A 22,308-nucleotide genomic window follows, 5' to 3' on the forward strand; every position below is an offset into this window, starting at 1 on the left:
AACTTTTTATGTATTTTGTACAACATAAAATAAGAATTATAAAATATATCATCTAACCCCAAAAGGATACATTTAAAAAACATACCAACTATATAGGTACAGTGTTCAGTAAGGATTTACCCATTTCAATATTTCCTGAAAAATGAAGATATCATATTTTAACTTAATTTTATGTTTGGGTAAAATAAGTTTTTATTTTATTATTTTCAAAAACATTGAAGATAGTCATTTTGTAGTTTATTTTTCTGAAAATGTTGATGTTTCAATACTTTATTTTCATTAGAATCATTATTTATAATGGTTTTTATTTTAGTTTTAATAATAGTATTGTGGATCTTATTGAAAGCATTTTCTGGTCGTACGAGCACACAGGTCACATGTTTGATATCACTGGCACTGTGGTATTAAATAACTCAAAATTTTCCTTGAAACTAGAAAAAATATTAAAAACCATGAAATTAATGATAATAAAAAATATTGAAATGTCAACATTTTCAGAAAAATAAACTACCAAATGGCTATCTTTGATTTTTTTCTAAAATAATTAAATGAAAAATTACTTTTTAAATTTTTTTACCCGAACATTAAATTAAATTAAAATATGATATACTTGTAGTCCTTGTCTCTGCGAGTACTATGAAAAAACAGAATTATGATATCTTCATTATTTCAGGAGATATCGCAATGTGTATTTTAACCTATTGAAATACTTATCTTATAAATAAATTAGGTTTTTTTTTTTTTTAGACAAATTATATACCACTAGAACTAAAAGAAAAATCCAAAACATGTTTAATAAATGTTACTAATTTAATCTAATAAATCTGCTGTTGACTTGCTATTCAATTGAAGCTATACAAGCAGCATTTAATAATGTACCTCATTCATCATTGTACCTGAAATTCTTCATACCTGTTAAAAATTAAAATATGAAATTTCTTCTTCCTATAAATAAATTTAAATGAAAAAGAAAATGTAAATAAAAAAACAAGTATTCTGTACACATTTTGTTAATTTTATTAACATTTAAATAATTCAGTTGCGGCAAAATTGTAAAATTCTTAAAAAAATAGTAAATAAATAAACAAATAACTCAAAACAAATATTTTCAAAATAAGTTGCATAATTTTATGAACACGTTAATACCAAAAAAAAAATAATAACATATATATTTATGTATATTCAGATCAAAAAGTGATTCATCGACTATAAATTAAAATATAAACCATTTTAAAAATGTAAATAAAATCCAACATTCAATAAATTAAGTTAAAATTTTAAATTAAAAAGTAGTGCTGTTAACAAATAAGCAACATAGGTACATAACATTTTCTCTCAATAATAAGTATTTTACTTTCAATAAATAAGCATTTTTTCTCAATAAATAAGCATTTTTCTCAATAAATAAGCATTTTTTCTCAATAAATAAGTATTTTCTCTCAATAAACAAGGATTTTTTTCTACCAACAATAATTTGTTCCACACTTTTTTTGTATTTTGTATTTTCTAATTTTTTTTGTTGTATTTTTTTTATTATGTATATATAGATTTTTTTTTTTTTTTAATAAATAAATAAATAGGTAAAACAATAATTGTAAAAGTTATCAATCAAATAATTTAAGCTAAATACAAAATAGGAATTTTTAAAAATCAAACAGTATACCTTTAGGTTCTTCAATAGACCCAGTACATAGACTTCTTGATAAGAAGCTATTTAAACGAGTAATAGGTCCTCCATTACCTTCAGGTGTAACCAATATGATTTTTTTTAAAAAGTGTGTATTAATATATTGTAATAATTTAATAAATTGATTTCCATACTTTTGATGCATTGCAAAACCAACAATTTTTAGAAATTCAACCAATATAGTAGCTGTGATATCTGCAACTGGGTTTTGATTTAATGTTCCGGCAACAAAAATCCATGCATGACTTAGACCAATGACCGGTTGGTTACATCTCGATGAGGCTACTATAAGTGATGCATAAAGTCGAATAATACCAGTCATACGCTGTAGATACTTGTTGTCAGATTCAACATTTCCCAAAGAATCAATCTTGTAACCAAATGATTCATGATCTATCTGCTCACAGTTTAAATATTTTGCTATAGGATAGTAAAATGGAACTAGCAAAGGACATTTTTGTTTCATTTCAGCAAAAAGAATTTTACCGAATTGTTGATGAGCATTCCAAAGCTTAGTTATAATTGTTGCAATTTCATAAGCAGCTTGAGTCTTCACACAAATTACTTCCTCTGCATAATTTACTATTTTCGTAGCTAAAGTTTCCATACAAAATGCCAATGCTTCCTTGTTTTCACCAATCATAACTCGTGTGTTTGCAACGCAAACAAGTTTTCCACTCAACAACGCGTTTAACTTATTATATTTATCAGTTAAATGTGTGACATTTGTGGTTGATATAGTATTAACTAATGTATTAATCACTTTAATTACATTTTGTCTAAATATTTTAGTAGTTGGATCTTTTACAAATGGTAATTTTTTTACATTAGTCAAATTGTTAATTAATACTTTATTATTTTTCACTAACGCAACATATTGTCGTCTGACATTTTTTACCGTGTGTTCAGCAGGCTTATTAACAGAAAATAAGTGCAACAGATTCTTTTTTTTAACCATTTGTGCCTTTAATGTTTCTATTTCCGCTTGAATTGGCATAACTACATTATTTTTATATAATGTTAGGTCCTTCAACAAGCTTTGAGCGGCAATTAATGGGGCTTCTTCGACAACTTTAATATTTTTTAAGACATCTAATCTTGATTCCATTGAATAATAATCCTCGATTTGTTTACCAACATTTAATACTAACTGTTGATTGTTGAAATAACTGTTCAAAACATTTACAATTAAAACTGCTTTTGTCAAGACAGCTTTAAAGCAAATTTCTCTACTACGTTGTTGGTGATTAATGGAAATTGCCTGTTCATCTGCAATTAGTGCGCGTTTTTTAATTTGATCAAAAATAATTTTGTAATTTTCTTTTTTAACTAAAATTTCATCACGTTGAAATTTTGGTTTGAATGAAATGTCAAATTTTCTACTTTGTGACATTTCATCTTTTTTCTGTTGCCACAACTCCATTTTTTCTCTCATATTTTGTTTAATTGTCACCTTACGTAAAAAATCCAAACGCATACATGAAACGGTTCGCATATCACTCAGCCATGTATTTTCAGATTTTTCCTTCCGAACGAAAGCTGAGGGCGAAAAATGACTGACCGATTCTATAATGTTTTCTCTTAAATAATGGCTGTTAACTGCCACAAATTGTTCTCTTATTGATTTTAAACGATTTCTGAACAACAATATTGAACTAGTATTATTATTGTAGTTAAAATTATGGCAGACATTATTTTGAATATGGACAGCGTGATTGTTCATATTAAAATTAAAGAACGGTGATGCATTTGGAGCCATTACTTCATAGGTAATGAATGTGTACGATTAAAAAAAAAAAAAAAACTACTCGATAGTGTTTGTAGTACTCACGTGGTTTTTTGATGAAATTCCTGCGTAAAATTTAGAACATTTAATATTATTAAAACGCGCACCATGTACACTTCTGTCGTGTTTGGTATTAACTGAATATGTGAAAACTTTGTTCTTACCTACACGCTACACAGTGTACGGTAACAAACTATCTCGTACCCCTATACTTTACACTTTCATAAAACCCGTCGTACCTATATATCTGTAGTCCTCTATTATACTTTAATTGCACAACGATAAACACAATTACGATAGTGAAATGCCAATTTCCCAATGATAAAATAAATGTAACTTTATTAATATCTGTCCACGATCGCAGATAAAACTAGTGAGCGACGAGCGTTACTGCGTTCTTCGTTAATGACCAAACTAACAAAAAAAAAAATAATAACATTTTTAAAAGTACCTACTTTACCTGATCGTCCTAATCAGTGTCTTAAACTAATTATTTTCCCGTAGAAAAGTCTCATTTTTAACAATGCAATTATTTCTAAATTCTAAATGCGCGAATCCGTAATTTTTTAATCTAAAATACCTACCTATTCAATATCCGTTGTTGTTAAAAACTGGTTGGACAACATGTTCAACATAATTTTATACATTGAACTGTTGAAGAATAAAATATATCATTATTCATAACAACAATATGACAGGGTTACTTATTTGAATTATTTCGCAATTTTCTAAATGTATGAATTATGATATAATTAATTAATTCTATTTTATCACAGACTTCTATACACATATTTCTACATAGAAATATGTGTATTTTATCGATGTAATAATAAGAAGACAGTCGGCTATCTATTTATTTTTTTTTTTTTATACATATATTCTTATATAGGCTCTCTAGTTATTACATATTATGTTTGTGGCGATAACCCAATACGAGAACTGCCGACGGATATAGATTATCTTCATGTTTTTCCGTCCTATAGCCATAGAACATTTCTATAGACATCTATAATATTATAGTCGTACACTTGTACACATAAAGATAAATAGGTAATCATTATTATATGTATTGAGTTATTTTCTCCTGAATTAACGGTGTTGTAATATATTTTATTATTTTGGCTCTTTTACAGTCAAATAATATAGTTAATAATTTAATAATATAAATAAATAATATTATATTAAATTAAAATGTTTGAATACATATTATCTAATGTATACGATATATATATATTACGCGCAGAATAGGTGATAACGTGACGTGTCATTAGATTCAATATATTATCGAGACTACTTCGGTGATCGGTCCTAATCAATGCAAAAAAAAAACCGCATCGGAAAATTTATACTTATTATATTATTTTTTCGTGAACAGAACACTCAGAACGATTGGTCCGCAGCTAGTGACGGTCGTTTAGGTCGAATATGACTTCGCATAATATTATTTCCTTTGCGGCCGGGGAGCATCCGACCGGCGACCGTACACATAATATTATAATAATTTATAACAAAAAAAATCAATGTTTATGTTTTGTCTATGCGACAAACAATATTGTGAAGCGTGTGCGGCGTTGTCAATAATTAACGTCCGCGTAATGATAAGGAACGATCGTCGATCACAGTAGGGACGCGTCATAGCGGCACGAATCTCGGACAGTCGGACGATAAGTCCGGTTTCAGATTTTATTGTCGGGCAAAAAGTCCAAAAATACAAAATATTCTATTAATTTTTCATTTATAATTATGTAATTTTTATAATATACTAGCTGACCAGCTGGCAAACGTTGTTTTGCCGTATAAATTATTTCTAATTAATATTTTTGTACCTAGTAAAAAAAAAAAAAATAATAACTAAATTATTGTAATTGTGTGGGGATGTAGTATACTGGTATATGACTGAAAGAGTAATGAAGCACTGTGAACGATGGTCGATGACGGCCTATAAAAATAACAAAATAAAAATATTCATTTTTCTTTTATTATCTTAATTTATCATATTAATTACATCTCCATCACAAATTATGAAGTGTTTGTATAAATAATTAATATAAATTTTCTTATTCTTTGATAGGTATACAGTTTAAAATTAAAATACATAAATTAAATTAATTATAAATTAACAATAATTTATATTAATTATATTATATACATAGTAGTACAGTATTTATCTATTTAATAAAATATATAATTATAAATAAAAATTGTATAGAATATTTTATATTTTCGACTTTTTGACCTAGTGTCACATAGGTAAGTAAGTAGGTAATTTGTGAAAAATGCTGACCAATACAAACTACAAGTAGGTACTAATAAAGAAATAATAATTGAGATGCGTACTGACAATCCTTGGTTAACCGTCGTCCGTCATAGTGAAAAACTGCCATAACTTTTTTAAACTGTTTTTGCTGAGATTTTTGTTTTTATATACATAGGTCATATGTGCATATTTAAAATCAACGTATAATGCGTGTACGGTACCTACTTCAGTACTACAAATAGCAATTTTAAATGTTAAATAATTAATAATGTTCCGATTAATGTTTATACACAATTTAATAAAAATCAGATTAAGCTTTTATTTTACATTTTTGAAGTTTTTGAATTTTAAACTTTTGCATTTTTTTTTACATAATTTTAATAAAAATATAACAAACCATAAAGCAGACTCTCTAAAGAAAAAGCTAAAATTCAAAAAAGCATCTAATTTAATCGGAAAAATTGTGTACAAAAAACTGATCATTATTTTAAATAATAAAAAAGGATTCAAAATTAATTCTGATACATCAGACATGTATAATGATCAAGAAGGTAAAAGCTCTTTAAATATTCATTTGTAACTTTTGTAGATTTTTGATAGGCATTTTGTTGTCTATAATACTTTACTAGAGTAGATAGAAGAAGTTAGAAGATTAGTTTTAATTAGAAACATTAATGTTAATATGTTATGTACATAAAAACACTAAGAAATTAATATATAAGTATAAAAATATATAATCACTAGGGCTGAAGACTATTTTTTTATATTTTCCAAAGTTGCAAAATAATGCGAGTGACATAATGACGTAGGTACTACTGTACTAAATACCTACAAATATATTTCATAGTACCTACCGACAAAGAAGATTCTTATACGGAATCGATATAAAAGCAATTTACCTATTTGGAATATTGTATTACGTTTTTAAGAAATTTAACCCTTTGAATATTTTTTTATTGACGCTCGAAGAAAAAATGTAACATTTCTCATGCTTATAAATAACTTAAAAAGTGTAATAATATTATTAAAATAATGGAAATATTAACTTTAACAATAATGTTGTAATAAACATTTTGTGAATAGTGTAAGTAGGTACCTAGTTTAAGTAAGTTCTTTATAAAAAAGATTATTTTTATTTTTCCTGATAATAAAAAAGTACCAACTAGATCCAATTTGCTACCTAAAATCATCTCTAAAATTGAAAATTTAAGTATATTTATTGCCCCTGCAAAAAGTGATGACAGAAAAAGAAAAAACACGTTTATTATTTTAAAATCAATACATTCATAATTCATCACTCCGCTCTAAAATTAAAATAAATAAAAATTGTTACATAAAAACAGTTTTATCCATAAAGATTAAAAATTTTCAAGTAATATTTTAGACATTTTAGTTGACACAAAATTCTACGTATAATAATAACATGAAGTTAAGCATAATTATTAATAAATCAGCTATTAAGTACTGTAGGACATTATCCATTATATTTATCATAGCTTTTATATTATTTCATTACGATTGTGGTCATTTTGTAATGTTATCGATAAAATATGTGCTAATGATTATCGTCTTTCGATAATATCGCTGAGTCATAACTCATAAGTGTTCATTTAGTCATACGCTCCTATGTAAATTGTTCATGCAGTTGAGGTTGAATAGTACATCGAGACTACGAGTAAAAACTATTCAATATTCATATTACATATAACATATTATTATACTATGTCAGTTTTAAATTTTATTTTGATGTTGAAGTATCTATATCTAAATATTTAAATTAAAAAAAAAAAAAATGTTGTATAATAAAATCAAATATTCATTACCTACTGGCTACTACCTAGATACGTTAAATTAAAATGGTACTATTACTTGTAAAAAAAATGAACAAAGAATAAACTTGTTGATCATTATAACAGAAAGTTAGGAAAACACTTCTGTAGAGAACTTAAGACTAGAAGATATAATAATATGTCAATATGTGCATGATATAATATAATCTAAAGAAGCAGCGAGAAAATATTCAAATTTAGGAGAACTGGAACAGTAATAATAATTGTGCTAAAAAATATTTAAATAAAAAATGTAAACGTTAGGCAACAAGGAAAAAAATATAATTAAAAATGCCATTCTAATAACAATAACCGTTCAAACAAATAGTTTATCAAAAGAATACTAAGTAATTGGTAAACAAATAATGTTTAAAAATTAAAACAATTTATTAAATTTAATCGCGTGAAACGGCAAAACACCGTCTCGGTTAACGTTGCCCGAGTTGGGACGGGAAACCAGTACGACAATCATATTGTACCTATCGTCAGGGAAACGCATAATTTTTCCTACGTTGCCCGTCAGAACCGGACAATACCCGCAACGCCCGGATAGTCTAGTTTGCCCGTAACACGAAATTAATAATAATTGGTCATTAGACATTTCGAGACGGGCACAATCGTGCAGTGGTCCGCCAACGCAATTTTGAGACCGTGCGGTCTAGTTCGAGCGCCTTTGGCCCCGTCGAACGTGCCGTTTTCGACCAGCGGATCAGTGCCGTTCACTTCACCGGTCTACGACTATATTGAAGCAGCTGCGGCGAGCTGGCTGGCGGCAGCTGCAACGCACGGTTACCTCCATACCCCCGCGAACGCGTATACCGAGTATACCGAGTATAATGTAACGTCGTTCCGGTCCGGTTACCGTATCCGCGCGATTGCTTTGTGACGCGCCGACCGCCGAGACCATTAGATAAAGAAAGAAAGAAAGAAAAAAAAAAGCGTTTCGCGGAATATCTGCGCGCGAGTTACCCGGCCGGTGTATGGCTCGACCGCAATCGCCCGGCGCTCGGACACATTACCCGTGTCGACAAGAGTATTTGATCCGATAAACGATCGTAGCCGTTCGACGATATCGCTTTTGAACCGAACCGCGCGATCTCCCGTCCGCCGCCACCCCCTTCCTCGCCCCTCCCCCCCGCCCGTCGCGCCGTCGATCGTCGACGTCGAAATTTTTCTACGCTTTTCACCGTCGTTTTTGTTATCGGCTTATCGCGGAGCGTTCGTCGCCCTCCACGCCCGTCCGCCCCAGCCGCGCGCTCTCCGACGGCCGCCGCCGACACTCGCGCCCGTACGCGTACGGTGTATTTCGTCCACACACGGACACGGATGCGGTGCGTGCGTTCGTTCTCGATCGTGATATTGCCGTAAGTTCAGTGATAGACAGATGTCATAATAATAGCCGCAGTCTCGCATGCAGTGGTAGTGATGTGTGTTGTCAAACAATAAATAAATAAAAAAAAAAATCAGTCAAAAATAATAAAAACCGCTCAAGCCTTATCGTCTAGGGTGTGGGTGGCCGCCACCTACTCACGAACCGTTGCTCGTCGATATTACAGTCGTCTGCACCTTGTCCCGGCTAACCAGTGATACTACGTGTTGTTCCTCTGTAATATATCGTTTTTCCGAGTTCGAGATCCGATACAATGGCAGCCGAGAGAGAGATCGCCGCCGAAGACAGCATCAAAGTCGTCTGTCGTTTCCGTCCGCTAAACGATTCCGAAGAAAAAGCTGGGTCCAGGTTCATCGTAAAGTTTCCCACCGGACCCGACGAGAATTGCATCACGATCGGCGTAAGTACACCACCACATTTCGAATCCACAATAATTTGCATACCAAATTTTTTCTATCGAGATTTGCATTCCATTATACCCACCTTTGTTGGTAGCATACTGATTTTAATGTTTTGCCATCCGATTCGTCAGTTTTGCGTCTGATGGTATTTAAAGAATTTTTCACTGATAGGTAAATCTTTTGGAGATATTAATTTAAAGGTGGCTAAACTGCTGACTGTCCAATTTTTTGGTTGATTCAAGCACAGTATTTCAGTCCAAAATTCATTAAAATGTTTAGTAATATAATAATAAGCACAGAGACAATCAACAATAATTTTACTAAATATGATTATTTCTTTTTTAAATTTTGAAGTTATATATTAACCTACCAGACCTACCCGTTGGCTACGCCACTGTCTGTACTTGGTTTTATGGGGTTTTACTAGCGAGCTTACTATAATAGGACTTTAAAGTTCATCTATAAACAATAAGTAATTACAACTTTTTCTTGATTACTTATTGAACTCAGTTTACATTTAATTGCATTACTTATCCAATTTAAATTAGGTTAATAAAATATATAACTAGGATAAGGATAGGTACAATAAAATTATAAAATCGGTAGGCATGATAAACCAATTTTTTTTTAATGTTTATTTATTGATCATTCTTTTTCCAATTTTTTTCTGATTATTTTATTTGTACTTAAGTATTAAGAATTGTATAGTATAGGTATAGGAAAACTGCTTGTAAAATTTTAAGTTACATTAAAAAAAACATACTATCTACAGCTTATAAAAACATATTAATTAGTAATTTAATTATTAGGTAACTAATGATATTCAGAACACTTATGGGATTATTTATTTTTAATTTGATCAATTTCTAACTTTTTATGTTATGTAAATTAAAAGCATAAAAGTACTAGGTAAATCTTAGTAATATTATGTAATAATTGCAATAACTTATAGGTAAGAAAATAATTAGGTATAATTCATTTTTCATCTAAAAATTCATCTCATCTTTTTATCATCTTCTATTTAGAAATTACCAAGAAATAACTGTTATTATTATGTGGTTGTAAACATTGAATATTTAATAATACATATCTATATATTTTTTCCTGGTATGTAGGTAGCTATATTGTTTCATTTAAATAAAATTATAACTATATATTATATATTTATAAATTTGTATAACTATTATTTAAAGATAATAAATTAATATTTTATATTCATAGATTTTTTTAACTAAGAAAATACTTACAAGAAATTTGTTAATGTTTAATAATACTTATTTTCTAGAGTTATATTGTTATCAATATAGCACTCAACTTAGTTTGGTTGGTTTAGGCTTCGCTTATAGTGTTTAAAAATGAAAAACTGTCACTTTCGTTGGCTATTTATTACTTAACCGATTTCCAAAATACTGGTTATAAACATTGTTTAAGTAATACTATAAATCAGAAAATAAAATTTTAAAATATATTTTTTAAAATGTTATTTAACAGATTATTTAATTTGTAATAAATTAATAATTCTCTCTATATAATATATAAGTATTCTTCTAAGTAAACATTAATTGTTTTTAAAAATAATTTAGCTTAACCTCTTTTTTTTTAAGGAATTTGTAAAATATTCTGAAAACATTTATTGGATTTGTACCAAAATTCCTGTTATCTATTTCAGTTACCCTATTTACTCGCCTACTTATTATTTCCTATTCATGAAAGTTTTTTCATTATTCTTTAAATCAAATTTAAGGATAAGTAACCTTAGTTAGATCTCTTATTTAAATAAGTACATTTTTAACTTTTCTTATAAATATTCTATTCAAATAGGAATAATTTTTTATTCAAGAATTAAACAAAAGAAAAAAAAATTACATAAGTATATCCATTGAATTTTTTTTTTTGTGTGATGTTATTTTGTTATTACAGTATAATAAATTGATAGTAATAAAAAAAAGAATAAAAGATTGAACTTTTAATTGTAAATCTAGTACTTATAAATTATTTTTGAATTAGTAACAAAAAAAAAAAAGCATTTTATTGTCATTAAACGCAAATAATGGTATACTTATATGTAAACAGGTTTGGTATAGGTAAGGCCTGGTTAAGGAGTCTGGACTCTGATGAATTTGATTCTAGAGTCCATTCTTTTTTCTAAGCTAAGTAAATTATATTGAAGTACATACTTTATTTAAAAGTGCATTTTTTATTTTAATTAGGTACAGTATCTAGTTTCTAAATTTAAAAAATGACATATTTTTAAACAATGTTTAATGTGTCTATTTTTTGATAAAATGTAAAAATTGATATGTTTAATATCTTATAATTTTAATTAGGGATGAGTTCTCATTTACCTTTAACTTAATGTAATGTAAATAGCTTGAAGTTTGAGAATGATTTTTGACTTTTGAGTATGACAATAAATAAATTGAAAAACAAAAAAAAAAAAAAATTAAGAATGCACTTGTTTTATTACTTTTACAATTTTGAATATTTTAACAGAACCTGAGTTTTAGTTGAGACAGTTTAAGAAAAAAATAAGTATGGATTTGTGGAAATTCAAGTTTAACAAATTCTAAATCTTGATACTTTAAAGTTTTAATTATTATTCCCATTTTTGCTTATATTTAGATAATTATAAGGTGATCATTAAAAGAAGGAATAAGTTAAAAGTTTTAACAATAAATTAAAAAAAAAAAAAACAATTTTATACAAATGAAAAGTACCTAATTACAATGGTTCATAAATTATTTTCTTGTGCAACTACAGGTTCATATTTTTGATATAATAATAGAATTCCTTATTGTCTATTGAAACAGTTTTTCATTTATCTAAATATCTATATTTTAGTTTATTTACAGGTATTTTACATCTTACGTTATGGCTTATAATTTGATGGTGACCAAGGTTTTTTTTTGAGGTTTTTTTTTATTTCACATTTATTTATTATTTTATTAAATTGATGTTCATCATAATTTAAATATTCTTTTATGAGTCGGACATAATATTATATAGTCAAAAAGAAAACTAATTAAATCAATTATTATTAAAATATGATGATAATCATCTAAGGTTTTACTCAGATATCTAATATTTCTAAAAACATTTAAAGTATTAATCATATTAAACAATTTTTTCCATAGTTAACATTTAACATTAAATTCAGATGCATAAATAAAAATAATTTATAAAATAATATTAGGTACATAAATAGATTTAATATTTTTTTAAAACATGCAAAATATTAATTTTTGAAGAGAGTAGGTAGTAAAGTTTAGTGAAATAAATATTAGTAAATTGGTTTTAAAAAAGATTGGTATTTCAAAAAAATAAAAATAAAAAAAGGATATACCTTAACAAATTTTATTTCAAATTAGTTTTTGATACATAATAAAATTCATAGTTAATTTACTTATACATTTATATTTTACATTTTTATAATTTCCTGATGGATACATAAATCAACTACTTTTAAATCCATAACTTTCAATAAAAATCATTAAATTCATATTTATTTTAATTTTACCTTTATCTATATATTTGGTTTAAAAAAAACAAGTAAAATTGCTCTTATAATTTTATTATTTAATATTCATCAGTAAAATGACAGATCTAATGTTTAAAAATTATTGTAACATTTAATTTTGTGTTTAGGGAAAAGTTTATTTATTTGATAAAGTTTTCAAGCCAAATGCCAGTCAAGATAAAGTTTATGGTGATGCTGCAAAGTCAATTGTATCAGGTAAAATATTTTATTTTAATAATAGAGTAGTGTTTTATATTCAAAAATTGTTTTCTTACAGCAAGTTAGAAATACAATTTATGGTACTTCTGTGATATCTCGACTACCTTAGGTGCACAGCTGTGTTATCTCGACTATCCAAATAATTCCAATATTACCTATTAAAATATTATCTATCAACCGTGTTATTTCGACTACCTCAATTTTTTTAAATTAAATTAAATTTTAATTAATATATATTTGTTTTATAATATTATTTAATTATTATTTAGTTAAATCTATTCAGAAACACAATAAAATTTACTATTAAAGTAATAATATATATAATAAAAAAATATTTTGCTTCCTTCTTGAAACTATGTTATGTTTTATAAACTTATTTAGGAAAATAGGAACACAATAGTCAAACATAATTATATAATTACCCTGTTATAATAAATTATGTTTAAGTATTGAGAAAGTTCTAATTGATTAATCTTAACTAGATGTACTTGCTGGTTACAATGGAACAATTTTTGCATATGGTCAAACCTCTTCTGGTAAAACACATACTATGGAAGGGGTCATTGGTGATCCATCTAAACAAGGTATTATTCCTCGGATTGTTAATGATATATTCAACCATATTTATGCAATGGAAGAAAATTTGGAATTTCATATAAAGGTGTCTTATTTTGAAATTTATATGGATAAGATTCGTGATTTATTAGATGGTATGTTAATATTTTTGTTTATAATAATTAATATAGCTTAAATAATTTGTTCAATATTGACCGTTTTCAGTATCAAAAGTGAACTTAAGTGTTCATGAAGATAAAAATAGGGTTCCCTTTGTAAAAGGTGCTACTGAACGATTTGTTTCTAGTCCAGAAGAAGTATTTGCTGTAATTGAAGAAGGCAAAGCCAACAGACATATAGCTGTGACTAGTAAGTTTATGACAATTAAAGATTAATTAAACTAGACTTAAGTTTTATATTTTTATTTAAATCTTAGACATGAATGAGCACAGTTCAAGAAGTCATAGTGTGTTTTTGATAAACGTGAAACAAGAAAATTTGGAAAATGAAAAAAAATTATCTGGAAAACTTTATCTTGTAGATTTAGCCGGTAGTGAAAAAGTAAATGATTTATATGTTTAATAATTATATTTTAAATTAAAAAAAAAATTTCTTGTAAAATTTGATTATTTATTTTTGTATAAAACAAATTATTTTAGGTAAGCAAAACTGGTGCAGAAGGTACAGTATTAGATGAAGCAAAAAATATTAACAAATCATTATCAGCTTTGGGAAATGTAATATCTGCATTGGCCGAAGATAAAAAAACACACATACCATATCGAGATTCAAAACTAACACGTATATTACAAGAATCATTGGGTGGAAATGCTCGTACTACAATTATAATTTGCTGTTCTCCTGCTTCTTTCAATGAGTCAGAAACAAAATCAACTTTAGATTTTGGTAGAAGGTAAGTGAAAATTTTTTATACTCTTCCTCCATCTCCTTCAAAGAAGATGTGGTGGTATTTCTATCTCAGTTTATTAGTGTAGTGCTAAATAATTAGTGATAACTAACTTAACGTGACCAAATATGGTTTTATATTTTTACTTGGAAATGTATAGGTTTAGATTAAAATATTTTTAATTTAAATTACAGTGTATGTTTTTGGGCTTAATAATAATAATAAAATAAATAAATAAAACATTTTTTTTTTTTCTATATAATTTTTTGAATTTAATAAAGGCAGCTTGATTAATCAATTAACAAATAGGTGAAACTAATATTAGATTGCATGTTGTATTATATTTAAAAATATTAAAAATATTTACATTAAGTCCAAATTATTCTGTAATTATGGTAGAAACTGTTTATTAGGAACGCTTTTTGACCAAGATGCAATGTATCAATTAACCTATTGTTTCTTATATAAGTAATTGGTTTTATTTATTATGAAACAAAATTATATGTCTGCTCTGAAAAATAATGAATTATTTTATATACATGTATTTACATATTTTATATTTTGATGACCATCAATAATTAGTTAGTGATCTCTAAGGGAGTTGCAACCCTCAGGTTGTGAAACGCTGGTGTACAATTTTATTTTAGTTAAGATGAGCTAAGAATAACTGGTTTAGTAATAGTTAAACATCCTCTAATTTATTGTCAGTTTTAACATAGATAAACATATGTAATGTGTATAAAATATAATTTTTTTACTTTTATTTACTTTTAAGAGCAAAAACAATTAAAAATGTCATTACTGTCAATGAAGAGTTAACAGCTGAAGAATGGAAGAGACGTTATGAAAAAGAAAAAGAAAAATGTACACGTTACAAAGCCAAGTGTGATAAACTTCAATCTGAACTTAATCGGTAAAAAAATTTGTAGTATGCTTTTTTTAATTATAAAACTAATTCAAATTACATAGATGGAGGTGTGGAGAAACTGTAAAAGAAGATGAACAAGTTAATTTACAAGAACCAATGGAAGCATCTACACCAAATGTTCAAGTTGATATTAAAAAAGGTATTACTAAGGCAAATCTTAATTTTTATAGTTTAATTAAAATTAAATAATAATGTTAATTTATTTAATTTTGTTCATAGAATTAGTGGTCGGTCCAGTACCTGCAATACCAGGGGGTGTAATGACTGAATCCATGTCAACAGAAGAAAGACAAAAACTTGAAGAAGAACGTGAAGCCTTATATCAACAATTAGATGATAAAGATGAAGAAATAAATCAACAAAGTCAAGACATAGAAAAATTAAAAGAACAAATAATGGAACAAGAAGAAGTAATCATTTAAGTCAATGTAATTAAAGAGAAAGTAATAATTTTTAATTTTGTGTATTATAGCTTCTTACATCTACTCAAAGAGACTATGAGCAATTACAACAAGAAATGCATAGAATCACTCAAGAAAATGAAAGTGCAAAAGAAGAAGTGAAAGAAGTTTTGCAAGCTCTTGAAGAACTTGCAGTCAATTATGATCAAAAAAGTCAAGAAGTTGATGTGAAAAATAAAGAAAATGAGACTCTTATGGAAGAGCTATCCATAAAAGAAGTATATAAACAAATCCTTTTTTTACCTATTGTATAGGAAATGTACTTATATTATTCTGTTTTTTAGTCATCTTTGAATTCAACGTCCTCCGAATTACAACAATTAAAAGATATGTTTGTACATCAAAAGAAACGTACAACAGACATGTTATCAAATCTTCTCAAAGATATAGCTGAAATTGGAGCAGCAATAGGAAGTGAAGCTGAACTTAATGTTAGTTTAGTTATTTTCAATTAATTTTTATTTGTAAAAAAACAAAAGTTTTGTTAAATAATTTTTATTTATTTATTAAAGCAACAAGCTATTAGTGATGGAAATAGCAAGCTAGATGAAGAATTTACTGTTGCTAGACTTTATATTAGTAAAATGAAATCTGAAGTAAAAAACTTGGTTCAACGATGCAATTTCTTCGAATTAAGTCAAACTGATATGAATAAAAAAGTAATATTTAGTTGGATTAACAATTAGTTTTATTAGAATTAAAGCATATATTTTGTTTTACTGAATTTAGGTTAGTGATTATGAGAAAGAACTTGCTGAAAGTCGTTTGAAAATCTCACAAAATGAGGCTCGTCTTAAATCTATGCAAGAGTCTTTAAGAGAAGCAGAAAATAAGAAGCGAACATTAGAAGAAAACATTGATACATTAAGAGAAGAGTTTGCAAAAATGAAAGCAGCAGGTAAGACAAATCGTATTTATTTTCAAATGTTAAATTATTGTTGATATTAGTTAAATATACTTTTAACATGTTCTTTGTAAATATAATTATTAATATGCATATCTACAATGCAGGTTTATGGTATGGCATATTGTTTTCATTAAAGGTTATTTGTCATTAGATACATTGGTTAAGATATTTAGCTATGCTGTAGAAAATATTTAGGGCATTTTACTTAAATATAGATTCTGTAATATACGTCTTGTGATCACCTCCTATTTCTTAAATCTTTGGATAATTAGTTAATTTATGTTTTAATGTTATGGATTTATTTTAGTTTAATTAAATACACATTTAAAATGAAACCTATTCTAATCTTGTTTGTCATTAATTAAATTTTTATAGTTTTCTTTGTTCACTCATACCTATTGACCTTTGTATTTAATGTGATAAGCACTGGTACAGTTATTGTCAAAAAAACTTTCTATTATTTATATTGTTTATCAATGAGATTACCACTTATAGTTCATATATAATGCAATTTATAATGTTACAATTTTTTTAAGTTGTACCTTTAAGAATAATCTATATTGTAAGGTGTGATGAGAATAATGTATTAAATTGTAATAACCTATTTCATTTTATTTTCTATTAATATAATAATTTATGAATAACTAAGATAAATACATACGTTTTTGATTTTAGAACAAGTTCATATTGTATCATCATCAAAAGAAAAAGCAGAAGAAAAAGAAAAAGCTACTAGCATGAGGGCTGCTCTTGAAACACAAATGGACCAATTGAGAGATGTCCATCATAAACAAGTAAGAACTTGCATTATATTATCCATAGCGATTTAAGAAAAACATTTATTATTTTTCATTTCTAATTAGATAAAAAGATTAAAAAATCGTTCAGTTCTATATACGAGTACATTTAACATAAAAAATTTCACTGCATTTTTTGTTTGTTAATTGATGACAATTAAAAAATTCTTAAGAATAAATTATTAATATATAAATATATAATTGCAGTTTAATTTACCAAACTAAAATTTTTCTAAACAGTTTTAGTTGTAAAACAAGTATAACAGTTTTTTAATAACTGCAGCTAGTTATGTTTCATTGTCTGCATATTTATGTATTGATTTATTTGTGTTTATTTTACTTTTGTTTCACTTAAATGAAATTAAATATATTCTACTCTAATATTTTCATATTTTTTATAACAAATATTATTAATTTTAATTATTTTACATTTTCAACAAGAATCTCTTATGATAATATTTTTCAATATTTTTAATATTATTGAAATTTTTAGATATTAATTTGAAATTAAACTCTATTTTCAACAATTTATTTTTATTTATTAGGTTGCTGATTTAAGAGATGAAATTAGTGAAAAACAAGCATTGATTGCAGAACTTAAAGATCAAGTTCAAAAGTATTCTTTAGCACAACAACAACTGCAAACAGATTACAATAAATTATTGCAAGAAGATCAAGAAAAAAGTCAACGTCTTCAAGAATATGTCTTGGCCAATGAGCGTCGTGAACAAGCACGTAAAGATCTCAAAGGCTTAGAAGATACTGTTACCAAAGAACTACAAACATTACATAATTTACGTAAAATATTTGTACAAGACTTACAAGTATGTAAAATAAACTATATTATTTAAAAATAAATAAATGAAAATAAACCTTATTTATCTGTTAGTCTCGCATGAAAAAATCAGCTACAGCTGAAGATACGGATGAAGCCAGTAGTGGTGGAACATTAGCCCAAAGACAAAAAATTAGTTTCTTGGAGAACAATTTAGATCAACTTACGAAAGTCCACAAACAGCTGGTCAGAGATAATGCAGATCTTCGTTGTGAATTACCCAAATTGGAAAAAAGATTACGTGCAACAATGGATCGTGTTAAGGTTAGTTTGTAAAGACTCAAATTATTGAACATAACATTTAATCACACTTATCCTTATTATCTTGTTTTAGGCACTTGAATCAGCATTGAAAGATGCTAAAGAAGGTGCTATGAGGGATAGGAAAAGGTATCAATATGAAGTAGATCGTATAAAAGATGCAGTGAGACAAAAGAATTTAGCTCGCAGAGGCCCTAGTCCTCAAATAGGTAATTTTATCTACATAATGAAATTATGTATATTAAATTAATTTTGTTTATATCTATTTAATGTAATTGTTTAACATTTTAGCCAAACCAATTAGAGCAGGACAACATAATATTATTGCAATTAATCGTATTAGTGAAGATGAATTAAAAAAACGTAAAGCTGCTGCTATACCTGGTGTGTAATAATTAATTATTAATAACATGTGTTCTAATGATTTATTATACCACAATAAATTAATATAAATTTTTTATTTAATTTTCAGAGATTGCTGAAAGTAGTTAAAGAGCTTTTTTTTTATAATAATTTACATTTATGCTCTTGCCAAACTGCAAGTGGTGGAAGTATTTGATACAAATTGAATTTATATTATTTACAGAAATAATTTTTTCTATATAATTTTAGAAACCTATATTATCGCACTTTCTATTATATTAATATATACTTACTTACATATTTATATATATGCGAGTGTATATCAACTATGCAGCAGTCATTTTCCTTCTCCTTGCACATACCTTTAAAAAGCTGGATAGACTGGCTTTTGAAATGTATAATGGTGCTGTTTATCATTCGCTTTCACATTGTCTGTACTTATAAAAATTTAAATAACTTTATTTTAAATTCATTTTACTCTCCACTACCAAATTATACTTGGCTTATTTAATTTATACATAAAGTTTAGTGGAAAATGATAAATATTGTTTTTTTTTTTTTAAATTAATTAATTATTTAACGTCTAATTTTATTTATTTTATGCAAATGGCATGTATTTTTTTTAGACGGCTGTTTATGCAATTATGTCTTATATTTATTTATTAAACATATTTTCCTATTTTTTTCAAATTTTGTTTATTAACCAACATAATACATAGGTTATAGTTATAATGGAAATCCAAATTAATAGTTATTTTTTTTTTTCATAGGTTTTACTGAAATCAAATATTTTTAATCTTGAATTGGGTTATTTTTGAAACGCAAAATAAAATATGAAATAATTTTTTTTCTTGTAGTTTTAAAAGCGGTATTAACTTAAAATATAATCTATTCACGTTTTAATATTATAAATTGATTAAAGTCATAACAAATGAGTAATATTGAGAAATTTAAAAATTAAGTTTCATTTCATATTTTTTTTATATATATATATATTGCTCTGTGCTTGGGAATAATTTTAAATTTTGTTTTAAATTGTTGAAATCAATAGCATTTTGTATTCATATAAAAACTTTATTTATACTTTAAACTCTTATTTAAAATTAAACAAACACAAAACTTCCTGCAATATTTAAATATTAATAAATAGTAAACAATAGAAAAAGTAAGATTAAATTTGAACAATGTTAATGATTAGAAATTGGTAATATTCAAAACACCAATTAAATAAATTATCTTTGCTCAGGAATTTATTTTGTATAATAAATAATGATGATATTGGTTTTAAAATAAAACCATTAAAATACATTCCATGGATCTATAATTATTAGAAAAACTTGAATCAACATACTAGGTTATGGATAATTGGTGATCTGCATATAGTGCTATTTATTTTAATTTTATTTTTTTATAATATATGGATTATTAAATAATTTTTTGAAATATATTTTTAATATCTAGTAATTATGAGCTTAAAAAAATGTATTTAATAACTATACTAATACATATTAAGTATTGCCTTTTGTAAACTCAAATTATTTAGTATGAAGTACAGTATAATTAATTATTTTTTTTTGGTAAAAGAAATTATTCTTTAGGACTTAGGTTATTATAAGTTATTGAGCTAACCAACCGTGATGTACTGTTTACTGTTCAAGAACACTTACATTGTTTTGTAAAAATTTACGTGAAAGAAAATAAACTAAATTGTATACTCGCATCATTATTTATGGGGAAAAATGTTAAATTCAATGCTTTAAGAACTTGAAATTTAAATGTCTAAAGGCTTGCAAAATTATATTGCATTTGAAATTACAACTTTTCACAACATTTAAGTAAGCTGCGTTTCATTCATTAAACTTTGAAATCTGTAACAATGATTATGTACTTATAATAAAAATATAATAACTTCATTTTCTAGATGGTTAACAATAAATAAATGTTGGAAGAATGATTTCGATTAATCGGTTAGTGGTAGTATAACGACAGATCTATTAGAAATGAAAAATAAACTATGCTGACAAGCTCATAAGCGATTGGTCAACTTTATTATTTCATTTATAAATATTTTATAGCTATTACCAAGTGTGAAGTGTGGAGTAGTGATTTCTGATTAGATACTGATCATAGAGCATGGACTAAGATTTATCACAGGAAAATATGTATATAAAATATATTAGAGTAGTACATCTTAGTCCGCGGCGACCATAGACATATATAAACAACTTAACAACATATAATATATGTATATATATAATATATATGTGGTGGCGACAGCTTCGGGCTTGTGTCCATTCTTTAATATCTATGTTCATATCATATTTTTTTGTCACGTTTATCATTAATCATGAACACGGTCTTTGATCATAATATTAAGTCATTACTTACTTATCATTAGACAACTCCACCTTTACGTGTCCACACACCGTTCAATGTAATATTAAATATTGTTATCTATCTCTGAAAGACCTTTAAAATCGAAATAGTTATGAACCGCACGGACTACTTACTAGTTAGTAGACGTGTATATGTCCGTGATGAAGATGAACAGTGAAAATTAATAGGTCACGACTCACGAAGTAAGGTCCGAGATCCTATAGACGTATATAAATCTATCGCATTCAGCATTGGTATTAACCGTATGGATACGGCATTCCCGTCTTTACTATACAAATACTTTTAGGCCAACATAGCGGAGAGATAAACGATGATTCTCAATCGCACAGAGATGTAACGATGTCACTGTATCAGTTGTGTTGATTTACACATTTTTGTACAATGTCGAATCCGTAAGTTTAATGTGAATGTTCTATTGAGAAATTATCTGCAATGTCACTCTATGAAAGAGTATTGTAATCACAGATTCTGTGATTGTAGTGTTCACAAATCATGATCGTGCTCTATAACAATGTGTATTTATCTAAATAGTTTATAACATACGTGTCCAATCTTTTTCAACTTTCGGTACACATTCAAAATTTATATTTATACCTCGAGCCGTATGTACTGGTTAATTTTGATTAAATCTACACTAGATATAGGTATTACAGAAGTATTTATATTATACCTAATATAATACTACTAATCGAATTTATGACTATTATCGAGTGTGTGTTTAATTTAAAGTACTGAATATTTTCACGCTGGTCGTTAATTGCTAGTTTGTTTTCGTTATTTAAAATTGCAGTTTGCGTTTCTTATTTGCTAA

General features: G+C 26.6%; 2 protein-coding genes across 2 annotated transcripts; one reads left to right on the top strand and one right to left on the bottom strand.

Annotated features, from left to right (window-relative positions):
- Positions 1 to 1,580: 1,580 nt before the first annotated feature.
- On the bottom strand, positions 1,581 to 4,172 carry LOC114128279 (mRNA export factor Gle1-like). The gene has a single exon (XM_027992758.2). It carries the CDS (start codon positions 3,444 to 3,446, stop codon positions 1,644 to 1,646), a length of 1,803 nt encoding a protein of 600 aa, XP_027848559.2. The 5' UTR covers positions 3,447 to 4,172; the 3' UTR covers positions 1,581 to 1,643.
- A 4,607-nt stretch (positions 4,173 to 8,779) lies between these two features.
- On the top strand, positions 8,780 to 19,406 carry LOC114128270 (kinesin heavy chain). The gene is made up of 19 exons (XM_027992746.2): positions 8,780 to 9,349; positions 12,996 to 13,083; positions 13,569 to 13,796; positions 13,867 to 14,010; positions 14,078 to 14,202; positions 14,301 to 14,554; positions 15,324 to 15,461; positions 15,518 to 15,615; positions 15,696 to 15,886; positions 15,949 to 16,155; positions 16,222 to 16,368; positions 16,450 to 16,596; positions 16,667 to 16,835; positions 17,520 to 17,638; positions 18,187 to 18,465; positions 18,531 to 18,740; positions 18,811 to 18,946; positions 19,029 to 19,121; positions 19,210 to 19,406. The coding sequence occupies exons 1-19, from the start codon at positions 9,203 to 9,205 to the stop codon at positions 19,227 to 19,229; spliced, it is 2,940 nt and encodes a 979-aa protein (XP_027848547.1). The 5' UTR covers positions 8,780 to 9,202; the 3' UTR covers positions 19,230 to 19,406.
- Positions 19,407 to 22,308: the final 2,902 nt, after the last annotated feature.

This window comes from Aphis gossypii, chromosome X (assembly GCF_020184175.1).
Source record: "Aphis gossypii isolate Hap1 chromosome X, ASM2018417v2, whole genome shotgun sequence".
In the NCBI taxonomy this organism is placed as follows: Eukaryota; Metazoa; Arthropoda; class Insecta; order Hemiptera; family Aphididae; genus Aphis; species Aphis gossypii.